Source organism: Cotesia typhae, unplaced genomic scaffold, assembly GCF_013202065.1.
Source record: "Cotesia typhae breed Kobodo isofemale line unplaced genomic scaffold, CoteBio_Ctyphae contig_20, whole genome shotgun sequence".
Lineage (NCBI taxonomy): Eukaryota > Metazoa > Arthropoda > Insecta > Hymenoptera > Braconidae > Cotesia > Cotesia typhae.
Window position 1 is genome coordinate 6,625,152 of NW_027423725.1, and position 14,205 is coordinate 6,639,356.

Below are 14,205 nucleotides of genomic sequence, written 5' to 3' on the forward strand. Positions count from 1 at the left end.
ATCAATTTGTTATTAGTTAATAAATCTTTCTGTCAGCATATATTGGTAATTAATAATTTGCAAATTTAATAAAAAAATTTGTTCATTACGCATCGATCATGGACACGATTTACATCCCGATGAAAAACGTTTGGATCCAATCATATATGAGTGGATCTCGATATATCTGTTTATATCTAAATACATCCAAATTTTTGATCTCGCTAGATATAAGCATATATTATCATATCTACTGAGATCCAACTATAAATGGGCAGATATGAAGATTTATATCCAAGCAGATATAATCAGATCTAAACCTATATAAGTATATCTACTCAGATCTAACTATACATGAGCACATATAAAGATTTATATCCAAACAGATATAATCAGATCTAAACATATATAAGTATATCTACTCAGATCCAGCTATACATAAGCACATATGAAGATTTATATCCAAGCAGATATAATCAGATCTAAACATATATAAGTATATCTACTCAGATCTACCTATACGTGAGCACATATAAAGATTTATATTTAAGCAGATATAATGAGATCTAAGCATATATAAGTATATCTACTGAGATCCAACTATAAGTAGGCAGATATAAAGATTTATATCCAAGCAGATATACTCAGATTTAAACATATATAAGTATCCTGAATCGTTGAACTGCCGACGTTTTCTTGGGAATAAGACGTAAAATAGAGGGTTTTTTGTATAAATATACGTGAATATCCAATTAACGTTAGGAAATGGACAATAACCAAGCAAGAAAATGCAAATTATAATATATTATCTAAAATATATACTATCACATATTTAATAAATTTATTTTCAGGTAGTGGATCGAAGTTTACGACTATTATTTTTTTTTGTGGTACGCAACTTTTTGGAAAAGTTGTTGTCTTAAAATATTGAGATTAACAATTATATGTAACTAATCGAGTTTAACTAATTTAACATGCAGGTGAAAAGGTAAAATAATAAATACACAATTATGTATCACGTAAATGTTTTTTGCATTAAATGAAATATTTTATTATTCGGATATAAATTATTGATTCATCTATTAAAAACAAAAATGATGAGTCACCAAACTTGTTTCCACAAATTTGGTCTTTTGCAAATATAGTCACCTACTTTAATAACCTGAGAGATTGATTCTAAATCTGATAATTTGATAAGTTGATAATCGTTTATTTGTTTAACAGGAATTATATGTTTTACTTTGGCCTTTGTTTTAAAATGGAAGAAAATTTTTTCATGTTCAACTTTCAAAGTTTGTAAAATTATATAAAATTCATTTTGTATTTCAAAAAAATATCTTATTAGCCCATATAATATACAGTTATTCATCTTTATTTTTACATTGGAGCTATTTATTTTAGTTTCCTTGTAAAAATTAGACGTATAAATGTCACAGTTAATTTTAGCACGCGTATAAAAATTTGTAGATTTTAGATCTATCCCATCTGAAATCAATAATGATTTTTCTAATTCATTTAATTGAAGTAATTGTGTTTTCACACATTTACCTAGAAGCTCATAGTTTGTTGATGAATTTGTTTCAAGTATGTCGTTGTTTTGCGACGCTACACGATTTTTTAGAATACAAATACCTTGTGCAATGGTTACATTGTTAACTATTTCCTGGCTCATATTTTTATTGCCATGTACACTGCTGGCTATGTAGCCATTATAATTCTCAAAACAAAAAGCTGATGTAGATTGCAAAGGTCCCCAACGTCTAACACATAAAACGAGATGTTTCAGTTGATGCATATTATACGTAAGTTCTCGGTCACTGAAAAGAATCGGTACCTCGTTGATAAATATTTCGAGTAAACTCTCTGCTTCTTGAAGATCATCTTCTGTAATTTCATTTTGCAGTAAATTAAATAGAGCAATAATAAGAGTTAGTAGATGTTGTAGATAACGTTGTGGTAGATAATCTCTAAGAGCTGGAAGCGCATAAAATAATATCAAATTATAATATTCAGATGCTTTGAAGTATGTAATTTGCGCTAGTGATCTAGGCAATCGATTGAAGTATGCCGGTGGACGAATATTTGTTATGAAATCATTTATTTCTGACATTGAGTTCTTGATGCTCCAAGGGCCCGATTTATTTGTATAAATATTAAAAAGCTGTTTTACAACTCCAAGTAAAACCGAGTGCATATACTCTGGTACCAGACATGTACCTAAGTTAAGTAGAGGTAAAGTACAGAGTATAGATTCCCCAACTACCCCTCGTACATGGGTCTTTCGTAAGTGTGGAACTTGCTGTTGAAATGCTCTTAACTGTTCAACTTGTTTTATCATTCTTTCACCATCTCGTAATCTGGCATTGCTATCAGCTGGGTATATGCGAACACGTTTTTTTCGTTGCTAATCGTTTAGACTTGACTGTTCGCACTTCGCAAATATTACAACCATAACGACCGTTGAAGTTTAGAACTTTTTGAAGACTTGCTCTCGCTGGAGCATCAGCAATAAATAATGGAGCAACGATTTTCGAAGTCATACGTTCCTTAGTTTCTGGATCGATCCAATCAATACCACTCTCAAATGCATTTTGAATCTTCAAGCTCAGAGGTTTTAAAAAAATATTCATAGGTGGCTTCAAGTCCTTATCAAGCCAAAGACCTAAATTTATAATGTGCGATTCTCTTAAATAGTAAGGAAGCTCTACGATAGTGCATAATAGTGGCCAGCAATGACTTTTGAACTCTTAACCAACGAAAGCCCATCAGTATTTAAAACTAATGTCAAGTCATATTCACCTCTATTCAGTCGAGAGTTTACTCTGATGTACTCAGAACCATCAACAATGTCACTAATTACACTATTTGTTCGTAAAGTTGGCTTATTTAATTTTTTCTCAATTGACGATATTCAAATAAATATTGAATTTGACTAATAATGTCAAATTAAAAAAAAAAAGCATTTCTATCTACATTAGCATTACATGATAAACATTTCAATATTCTAGAATCACTTCCAATATAGCTTATACATATTTTACAATAGTAATGCTTGAAAGTTCTACATGGAGTTGCAATCTTATGTACATATTGAAACAATTTATAAACTGATTTAGGCATTTTGTTATCTTGTGGCAGAATATTAAGCTGCATTTTTAAAGTTTCGGCCAAAGCTGATTTGCTAATATTATGTTTAATATAATAATCGAGCAAATCAAAAACACATTGGTCTACAGAGATTGAGCTATTTTCATGTAGCATCAATAAACTTCCTCTCTCAGTGTTGAGATTTGAAATTTCGTTGTCATTAATTTGTGAGATAGTTTCATGATCATTATCACTGTAAATATTATCATCATCGTCGTGGTCAGATAAATAATTATCTAGCTCAGTGTCGCTAGCAGACTGATTATTATTGGAATTGTTACTCGAATTTTCGTGGTCTTCAGAAGAACTTCCGCTATCACTTGAAATATCATTTTCTGAAAAAATATCCGCTCCAAGACAGTTTTCATAATTATCATAAATATTTAAATTTTGTGAAACAGCTGAATTATTTGAGTGAATAAGGAGCTGCTTTTCATCTGTTCTAGCTTTCTTCTCGTTAATCCTATACAAAGTCCGTAGAGGTATCTAAAAACAAAACGATAAGAATAAATTTATTTTGTGTAAAAAATAAAATAATATACATCAAGATTCAAGATGTATTCATCATTTTAATTTGAGTAAAAATTTTATCTAGTCGATAAAAAATATCGTGTTGAAAACGTAAATACTCCAAAGGTTAATTTAAAGTTATTACAAAAATAAATATCAAGGATACTTAGAAATAGTGTCTATTATGTTTCTGTTACATTAAATAAAATAAATTAGTTAAATCTTGTATATATACATACCGGATGTGATGCATTTAAATTATAAAGTTTATACTTTTTTCTTGGAGGTGACGATCCATTATCATCTGAGGACGACATAGTTTGCTACTATACAATTATTGTATTTTATTATTTTCCGTTAAATTGGAAAAATAATTGAATTTTCACTTGAAATCAAAATTATCTTATGTATAATTCTCAACTTAAGATTCAAACTTAACACGAGGTCAATCACGACCTGTATTTACACTCAAATATCTATCAGTGCAGTTTATCACAAAATTCAATTATTTCATCTATTTGATTATTATAGCATTTTTACTATTATAAATCACAATAATGACTTTTTAATAAATTTTGAGTTGTTAAAAGAAAATGAAAAATTTACTCCAACATCATGAACTTACAATCCAGTACGGAAAAGATGGCGTCTGTGTTATTGAATAATAGACTATACATACAGTATATTCGCGTGTTACGAAAAATACCCGATCTCCACAAACCGAACCTTTCCGAAACTCATACTTGCGTGTATAGTGTATTGCCTATTTTGCATAAGCACTATAGTTCATTTCTAAAATGGCGTTTAATTAAATCAGTTATTGTTTAATATTGCGTTTTATTGTTCATTGAATTTCCAAGTTGATTACATTTTTGGTTTGAAATAAATAATTGCAGTTATTAAAAATTCAAAATTTAGAACATTGGTAGTTATAAATTAAACCTCTAAAATGTTTATTATTTCGTGCGATGATGACAATTCGTATTGTCTAGTGCATGATAAAGATGTCATCCAAGACGATGAAGTATCAGCCGGAGAGGATGATACTATTATGTTTTACTACAAAAAAAAAGTTTGCTATGGTAAAATCGTTTTTTATTCAGGTAAGAATTTTTTTTATTAGGATTTTATCAAAAAAATATTACAAATGTACAATGTACAATGTACTTGAAGATCCAAACGTTGCGACAACTATTTTTTTCAAACCTGCATTATTTTAAAAATTTTCTGCGACAACATCCGGATCTTCAGGTTTATCTTTGTTCACGTCTGTATCAAGTAACCTTATAAAATTTAGTTTAAATTTATGACTAATATACTTTTGTTGTTTTTTATAACTGTAGGAAATGACGATGAGATAGATGCTAAATGGGTAGAACTCACAAAGCCTAGAAATAGAAAACTTGACAAACTCAAATTTGATAAAAAAGCAGAACTGTCCGATGAAAAATGTCGTCAAGGTCGAAAAAGAAATTCATCAAAAGTGTCAGCTAAGGAAGATGATAAACGCTCTCATAAGTTGGAAACCCCAGTAAAAAAAGTAGTAAGCATGCAAATATTTTACAATTTGTTTAATATGTTGAGAATTTAAATTATAAAAGCAAAAATAGGCTTCAGATAAATTTTTTATTTGTGTTCAAAAAATAGTTGTTAAAGACTTGAAAATTTTGTCAATATTTTTGGATATATGTCAAATCTATAATCTGTTATACGCTTAAATTTATTTTATAAACATATATGACTGAATTTAGAAAATATTTATGAGCTTTCAGACTAAAAAGACCAAGTCATTAAAATGTAATGAGTTAAAAATAAGAAAATGCACACATAAAAGATTAAAAAATTTGCATGAACTTTTTTTTTTAATATTTCTCCTTAATTATTTATTCTTTTATAATTCTGTATTATTACATGTTTTTCTCATTCACTCTCATGAATATATGTTTATATTTTCCTCTTTATTAAAATCAAAAATCGTCAGACTTTCTCTTTTCTATGTCACATCATTAGCATTTATTTTTTTTTTGCATGCTACTATGTAATGATTAATTATATTATTTATTTCTCTTATTAGAAGGAGCTACGTAAAAAAACCGAGCCCAAAAATCTGGAAGCTAACCAAAGTTCTTCACAAGAAAACAGTCTTACTCAAGACGACTATAAGAGAATGTATTTAGATCTGCAAAAAAAAATTGATGATGAAAGAAGTAAGTCGCAATAAAAATTTATGTACTTTGGACATCACATTTTTTTTCTAGTTTATTTTTTCGGCTACTTTTTTTTTTGAATGTAGTTTAAAAATTGCTCGACTGTTATATACAAAATCTATTCATAATCTTTTAAAAATGATTGTCAAATTTATGATTAACTTCAAATAGTTATAATGAATTGTTATTATTACATAAATTTTTTATTTTTATTAGAATCTTCTAATGTGAAAAATAAAAGTCCTGGGTTAGCGATAACTTCCAAAAGAAAAAATAAATCTTCATCTTCGGAGACCGAGTCTTTTAATTCATCTACTGAAGATCCATTCATGGACACTTCTAAATCTGATGATACCGGCGGTGAGAGTACTTTAGGCGAGAATGACAAAACTGAAACTGAAGCTGAAAATAATTCTTTAGCTGATGAACTTGGAGAAAAAGAAAAGTCAGCTGGTGAAAAAGAAATTGGTGCTTCAGCTATTGAAGATAATTTGGGCAATAAGAGTAAAAATAAAACTGATATTGAAGCAACGCAACCAGAATATTATGATGAGAATATTCAACTTTTAGGCCCTAATCATGGAGAAAAAGTATGTTAAACGTTAATATAAATTTTTGAAACTTATTCTTTCCAGACATTTATTGAGTTTGTTATACTTTTTGAGAAATTCAATTACTTCAATTATTCTTGTATTTACGATTTTCAAAAAATTTAGCCATGCATGGTATATATTTTTTTGATCAAACTCCAAAATTTTCTAAATTTGATTTATTACTTCAATATTAAAATTCAAAATAATTTCTCTTTGCGCTAATAGTTTTCTGACTGAAATGATATTACGTATTAGATTAATTAACTCATAAAATTTAATTTCAATTTAACTTTTATTGTTGATTTCTTATTTGGCGTTCGATTGACATATTAAGATTTAGTATAGTCTCTACTTTGCATTATCATTGATATATTTTTGTTGTAGATGATTGAATTTGTGCCAAATATCTTTTGCATAAAAAAAAAAATTAGATATTGGTCAAGACAGTGGGGAAGCGACGGTCTTAGCACGTTGTTTGATGGAAGGGATTTTTAAACAAGAAGAGCTATTACGTTGTACATTCAGTGGTCAAGCTGCTCGCGCACAAGGCCCTGAGAAAAACAAGAAAAAGTAGAACCGCTTCACCATGCAGCTAAAACGGCTATAATAAGTAAGCTCTAATAAGTGCAATGAAACTTTGATTTAATTCCGCAGGTTGATGAATTGTTTAATTAAATAAATAGTAATAGTGATTAAGGTAGTTGTCGTGGTACAATATTGTCAAAAATTAGAGATTATACGCGCCGCAAAAGTATATGAATTTGTAAGCTAAGTAATCCATGATTTTTACACAAGACTGTACCCGCGGAGACGTAAACTATACAGTATTCATATATAGAGATATACTCTATGTATACTTTTTCATAAATTGTTGAACTTTAATCCGTTGTATATAAATAATTAGACGGTCAAAAATTAAAAAAAAAAATTTTTTTAACTCACAACAAATACATTAAAAGACTGTCAGTTTTTTGAAAGTTTCTGACAATTAGTTTTTTTTTATAACTAAAAAACTGGTACAGAACTGCAGAGAGCGTATGCAGTCAATGTTAAATATCCAATTTTTAATTGAATTTATCTCGGGTTATAAGCGGTCAATCGACTTCAAATTTTAAGGGTAATTGTATCACCATGTCCTTAATAAGTATACAAAAATTTAGAATTTTCTGACGCTATGCCTTAACCACGACAACTACCTTAATCAAGTTTATTCTATTCTAGAGTATGCATTAAACTATTCAAAGGAGCATGGCTGGAAAAAAAAAATTAAAAATGGCCAGTCAACACCTTATAATGAAAGTGAAATCAAGAGATCAATGACCCAGCGCATTGGCGAAATTAAACGAGAACATGCGAAAAATCTTCAGATAAAACCACCCACTGCACCGTAAATTATGATTTACCCTTTCTGACACACGTTAATTTGATAACTAAAATATTAATGTTTTATCGATTATTTAGTTTTTAAACGTTTTCTTTTTTTTCTTACTGCTAATTTTGACTTACGTTATTCAAACCATATAAGCTGAATATTTCAATAAAGATAAGCGGAATATCATAATAAAGAAATAAAATAAATAAGTGTCATCAATGGTTTTAAAATATTCATTTATCTTTTATACGTAAATATCAATTACTTAATAAGAGTTATATATGTTCGTTAAAAGTATTTAGAGTTGATAACAATAAAATGTGAGTACATATCAATTACTTAATAAGAGTTATATATGTTCGTTAAAAGTATTTAGAGTTGATAACAATAAAATGTGAGTAGATTTATAATTAAAATGGTTTAGAGTTTAATATACTTATTATACTTGTATTCATTTTCATGTTGTGAAATTTTTTAAAATGTAATTTGAGGTAAATTATTTTGAAGATCGACGTTCATAAAGATCTGCTTGGATATGCTTGGATATTTTAGGATAAAGTGAGATCTACTTGAATCTATCTCGATATTTTAAGATCAGTTTAGATATACCTAGACACTCTTGGATATAGTAAGATCTATTTGGATCTCTTTGTATATTGTCAGATCTGTTTGGATCCGTTTGGATCGCGCCAAAATTTGGATCCGAGCATATCTGACTGTTTAGATCTTAATTATATATGCTTGGATCCAAACGTTTTTTATCGGGATTACTTGTAGTTATTACAAATTCTATCTACTTACTCTTTAAATAAGCCTTGTAGGTAAACAGGTAATATATTAGTCTTTCGATCATTGGGTCCCAAGTTCGATTCCCACACGCACCGATTTTTTTTTTTTTTATGGAAATAATTCTATATAATGATATAGGGCCATTTTTTGTATATAATTATGTATGAGTACATATAATTATATATAATCTTTTTTACCTGGGCAATTTAAAAATTTGACCAGATCTGGTCAGATCTAATTATATCTGGCCAGATCTCATCGGATAAAGACAATTTAAAGATCTGGCCAGATCTGTTTATATATAGCCAGATCTAATCCGTTTATTCCGGGATGTTGGATCATAACAAAGGTACAGTAATACCGTACATGGAAAGAAAATTATGGGAACTATTCCTATACCATTATGGGAATGGTTCCCATAATGCTACAGAAATCGTTCCTATACTATTGTGGTATGAAACCTTGAAAAGGCACAACTCCAAGCAAAATCCCATTTTATCATATAAATACATTTGCCACACAATTTTTCTTATTCTCTTAATAATATAGATTATTATGATTATGATTATTTTCCAATTATTATTGTTGTTTTAACTATTATTGCCTACTACATAAAAACTATATTGCTGCAAATGGAAATCATGTGGCTGCCCCAGGAAAAAAAATCATGTGGCAGTCTCAATTTTTGTTTTTCTGTGTATCTATTATAGGAATTATTTCGAACTCACTCCGCACAAAGATTTAATTTTTATTTTATTTTTAGAATGATTCCCATAATGGTATAGAAATGATTCCTATACCATTATGGATTAGCTCCCATAATTATATAGGAACCATTACTATATCATTGGGGGAATGTTTCCTATAATATTATAGGAATGGTTCCTATAAATGTATAGAAATCATTCCTGTAATTATTGAAACTGTTCCTATACCATTTTGGGAACTATTCCCATCGTTATGAGAAATGTTCCCATAATTCTGGGAAAAGTTCCTATAATTGCCTGGGAACTGTTCCTATAAAATTATGGTAATAGTTCGGTTCTACGTCATATAATCCGAGGTCATTATATCCACGACAATATATCCGCGACATAATATCCTTAAACAAAAACATCTGCGACGTTATATCCACAAATTATATAATGCGGATATAATGTCGCGGATATATCATCATCATCATCATCATCATCACCATTATTATCATCATCACCATCATCACTACAAATATGAATATATACACGTTTTAATGATCACTTGCAACATACCAATGTAGAATTATGCCACATCATATTCATATATAACGTCATTAATTTTCCAACTGGGGGGCTTCGCCTCCGGACCCCGTCTCATTTTTTTCCTGTCCTCACTCTGCCTTTCAGCTTTTCAACTGTGGGGCTTCGCCCTCCAACCCCCACCCAGGATAACGCCAAGGGTTTTATGTCGCATGGATATAATGTCGCGGATATAGTGTCGCGGATATAATAGCACGAGGATATTAAAGCACGGATATATCGCCAAAGATTTTATGTCGCGCGGATATAATGACGCGGATATAGTGTCGCGGATATAATGACCTCGGATTTTATGTCATGTTACCAATAGTTCCCATATTTTTCTTTCCGTGTATCTTTTGTATTTATGAAAAATATAATTTAATCAATTTTATAATTTATGATGGGTTTTTCTTCACGGTGCTGGCGTCGACAGCGCCGGGGAGTTCCACCTAAATGTTGGCTTACCTGGTTCGTAGCTTGTTGGGCGCCAGGAACTTTACGTTCCGCGGTTCGAATTCAGCAATTGATCGTCGTCGGGCGGCAGATCAACGTCGAAGAGATCCTAAATTTTGTAGAGCGAGTGTAGAAATCGATGCGGAATATTTTTGCCACCAGAGAATAGAAAAATAGAGACAGCTCAAGGAAACAAGTAATGCGCCGGGACTGTTCAATTTTAAAAAAAAGATTCTGAATATGATCGAAATTACAAATAATGAGTTCTTCTTTATTCGTTTAACAAACAAAAGTTTGAATTAAGGAAAATAATTGCATTCGCTTTATTATCGTTACTACAAATTATAAATTCGAACGAAAATAACAGACAAAAAAAAACAAAAAAAAAAAAATTGTTTCGCTTATCGTCTCGTAACAACAATACCTCGAATTTAGCAATAAGCAATTAATTATCGTCGCTTTTCTTCGGAACAAACAAATTTGAATTTCCAAGAAAACAAAATATAATTGTCGTAGCCTTCTTTTCGTAATAACAAATTTTTACATTTTTAAATAAACTTAACAACAAAAAAAAATTATACGGTTCGTATTTCTTTCCTAGCAACAAATTTCGAGTTTAAAAAAAAAAATATCGAATTATCGCCACTGCTCTTCGTAACAACCGAATTTTGATTTTCTCAAATGTAATAAATAAATAAAATAGCAAAAAAAAGAATAATCGTCTTAGCTTTTCTTTCGTAAATCACCAAATTTTGAATGTCGACCAAAGTAAGTTACTTGCCTTTACGTTCTTTCGTGACACAATAATGAATTAAAAAAAAAATAAAATTAACTGTTTCGCTTTCTTCGTAATACCAATAATACCATTTCAACAAAAAAAATTAACAACCAAAAAGATTATAACTGGTTTCGTATTTCTTTCTTAACAACCAATTTTGAATTTATCAATAGCATCGATTTATCGGATATTGATTATTGATGTCACAATCGATCGATCATTTATCATTTGCGGCGGGTAAGTGAACTGTCGGTAACTATTGTTACCCGCCGGGCAATACGCGGGACAAAGCTCGAGGTATGGTTCCTAGTTACGCTCGTAGATGGCCCTGGGTTCGCGCCAATTTTATTCGGCATGCAATCTCAAACTTTGGTCAATTAAATTGACACTGTACACAACATTCCTTACAACGGATTAAATATTTTTGGCACCGAATACCTGGCTGACGTCACCGCGAAGCCGGAATTCAACAACGCAATTGCTGAATTTCGGTAAAATTCTACCTTTTGACTTAATTACAAAATTCGTAATTATCTGATTTTTCGATAACAATAAAAAAAAAATAATTAACTAATTGCAAATCATAACTCTCTACTTAATCGTGGACCGCGGTGAAGTCACCCAGGTGTATAATAACTGCGACCGCACTTACCCCAGTCCAATCGACTTCTCGGTGAAGGTGTGAATCCAGGCAGAAGGTCACGGCGTTGCTGACGGCGGCAGAGGTTCTCGGCGATGGCCTCCCGGAATTTCCGTTGTTGAAATGACCAAACGTGTGTCGAATTCTCGACTTTTGTCGGTTGACAATTACAATAATTCCCGAGAGAATTTCTAACTTCGACTCGATCAACTCACACAATTAACAAAATCGTCAATTCAATCAATGCACCAAGGAGCGGCTGAATTTTGTACAGAAAAAAATACTTAATCGTTTAATTTTATTTCGGATCGTGCCAATAAATTGACAGCGGTTCGACAGTGGCTTTTCGGGGTCCGGATCAGAATTTCACAATTAATAATTACTAATCGATTCAATTGTACTTTTGGATCGTGATAACAAAATTAACAATGTTCCACAGTCGTTTCGGTGTCCGGCTCCGAATTTATTTGGCTTTTCCGTTTTTCAGCAACATGTGGTTTTTCGCTAGCGCAGCTACCAAGCTGCGCGTCCAATCAGCAGTCGTTGGATAAATTTCCATCGTCGATGGTTGGTCGATAATCAATTCAGTGTGCCAGTCGGCGTTCAGATGGAGCCCTGGTGCGCTCCCGGTGATTCAACGTCCTGTCATTGGTCAATTCTGATTCCATTCCGGTTTCGGGTTTCCCTTGTTGATCGTTGTCGCTTCCAGATGTCTCCTCGGTCGTTGATTGCGAACTGAACTTCGGGTTCGCTCGGTCGCTTTTGTCATTCGCTCTCTCTATCACACACATTCTTAATTACAAGTAAATTCGTTTCGGACGCATCCATCCATACTCATTTTGATAATTTGGCGCTGTTCGGCTTAATTTTTAATTACCTCGAGCTTCGCCTTCTGACCGCAAACCACGTAGGGCGACACAGGCGCGTCAAATCTCCGCATTCCGTCAGCTTGGCCAACATTCTAGACTAATTACTACTTAAGAAAAAAAATAATCTTGAATATGAAATTTTAGTGGGAAAATTTTCCCACGTCACAAATTATAAAAATTTTTTTTTTTTCGAATAACTGTTAAAGAAATTTATAATGTCTTTATAATGTTTACTTTACGAATGTATTTAAAAAATTGCAGTTAACGGAACTTGCTATGATGCTGCCTCCAAGAGGAGGAATTTGGCAAAACGGGACCCCATTAACACTTGATCAACTATCCCTACTAGGGGTCTCCCGGTGTTACTTTTTACCCCGTAAATAGCATGGAGTAGGGATAGGAGTGTTCTCCTGTCTCTCTTGCAATAAACTGTATCTTACTTCTTACTCAGTTTTTTGGGAAATTTTAGCCATTATTATTGTTTGTACATCGATCGCAGTAGTGACGTTTACAATTATCATTTTATCATTTTCGTGTAGTTCTTAAGTGAATTTAAAATCAACTTAAAGGGCTGTAAATAGTAGTTTCTATTACATGAATAATTTATATAATTATTGAAGTTATACTTCTTTTGGTGCGTTTGGATGAAAGTGAATTTATGACCAGCGCGCGCAGGATGTCACGAAAAAACGACATGATGAAGTTGGCTGCAGAATAGAATTAATAATATATATTTCTTTAAATGACTAACTTAACTCATAGGTAAGAAAACTGAATATACAGTACTTAGCACAGTATATTCTGTTTTAGTTACCACAAACCGCTTATCACTCACATACCTATTCAATTGTTACCAGAAGAACCTATGAATATAGCTTAGTTAATTTAAAATATTTAAAACACACATTTAGGCCGTTCACATGATAATTTATGATTGTATATTTTTTCTGTACAGCTATTTTTACTTAACTAAAATTAAAATCTTGTTGATTGATTGTAACATTTTTCTTCGATATTTACTGCAGTTTTGTTTTTTGAAATTTTTCTTCAGACGCCAAAAAAGTATAACTTCTAACGCGTGTACATAAGTACACACACACCTTTTTTAACTTCCCGTTAAGAAAATTGAAAATTTTCAAAAATCGGGAAGTTAATAATTGGTTTCACCCCGTTTTTCGAAAATCGAGTTCTCATCAGATCTTGACGTTTTGAGGTCCTAGGAAGCTTCCTTGACTATTGCCGCGATGATGTCCGTATGTCTGTATGGATGTGTGTGTGTGTGTGTGTGTGTGTGTGTGTGTGTGTGTGTGTGTGTGTGTGTGTGTGTGTGTGTGTGTGTGTGTGTGTGACCCTTTTATAACATTTGAACGGCTTGACCGATTTCATCGCAGTTGGTGCCATTCGAAAGGGCTTGACCAAACTTAGATTTCCTAAAAATTTGAACCGATTCGGACCAGTAGATTTTGAGAAATTGTAAAAAAACTACCAAAAAAAATTTTTTAAAACGTGGTTTTTTTGGAATAACTTTCAAACGGCTTTACCGATAAATTCCAAAAACTAATCAGCTCTTAACATCAAAAAACCACGTCGA

General features: G+C 31.4%; 2 protein-coding genes across 2 annotated transcripts; one reads left to right on the forward strand and one right to left on the reverse strand.

The window, feature by feature from the left end:
• Nucleotides 1-1,081: 1,081 nt before the first annotated feature.
• Nucleotides 1,082-3,953, reverse strand: LOC141537919 (uncharacterized). The gene is made up of 6 exons (XM_074259124.1): nt 3,876-3,953; nt 3,045-3,612; nt 2,469-2,641; nt 1,528-2,383; nt 1,339-1,464; nt 1,082-1,161 (listed from the first exon to the last, which is right to left on the reverse strand). The coding sequence occupies exons 1-6, from the start codon at nt 3,951-3,953 to the stop codon at nt 1,082-1,084; spliced, it is 1,881 nt and encodes a 626-aa protein (XP_074115225.1).
• A 590-nt stretch (nt 3,954-4,543) lies between these two features.
• On the forward strand, nt 4,544-6,442 carry LOC141537920 (uncharacterized). The gene is made up of 4 exons (XM_074259125.1): nt 4,544-4,739; nt 4,980-5,179; nt 5,711-5,843; nt 6,060-6,442. Exons 1-4 carry the CDS (start codon nt 4,586-4,588, stop codon nt 6,440-6,442), a joined length of 870 nt encoding a protein of 289 aa, XP_074115226.1. The 5' UTR covers nt 4,544-4,585.
• Nucleotides 6,443-14,205: the final 7,763 nt, after the last annotated feature.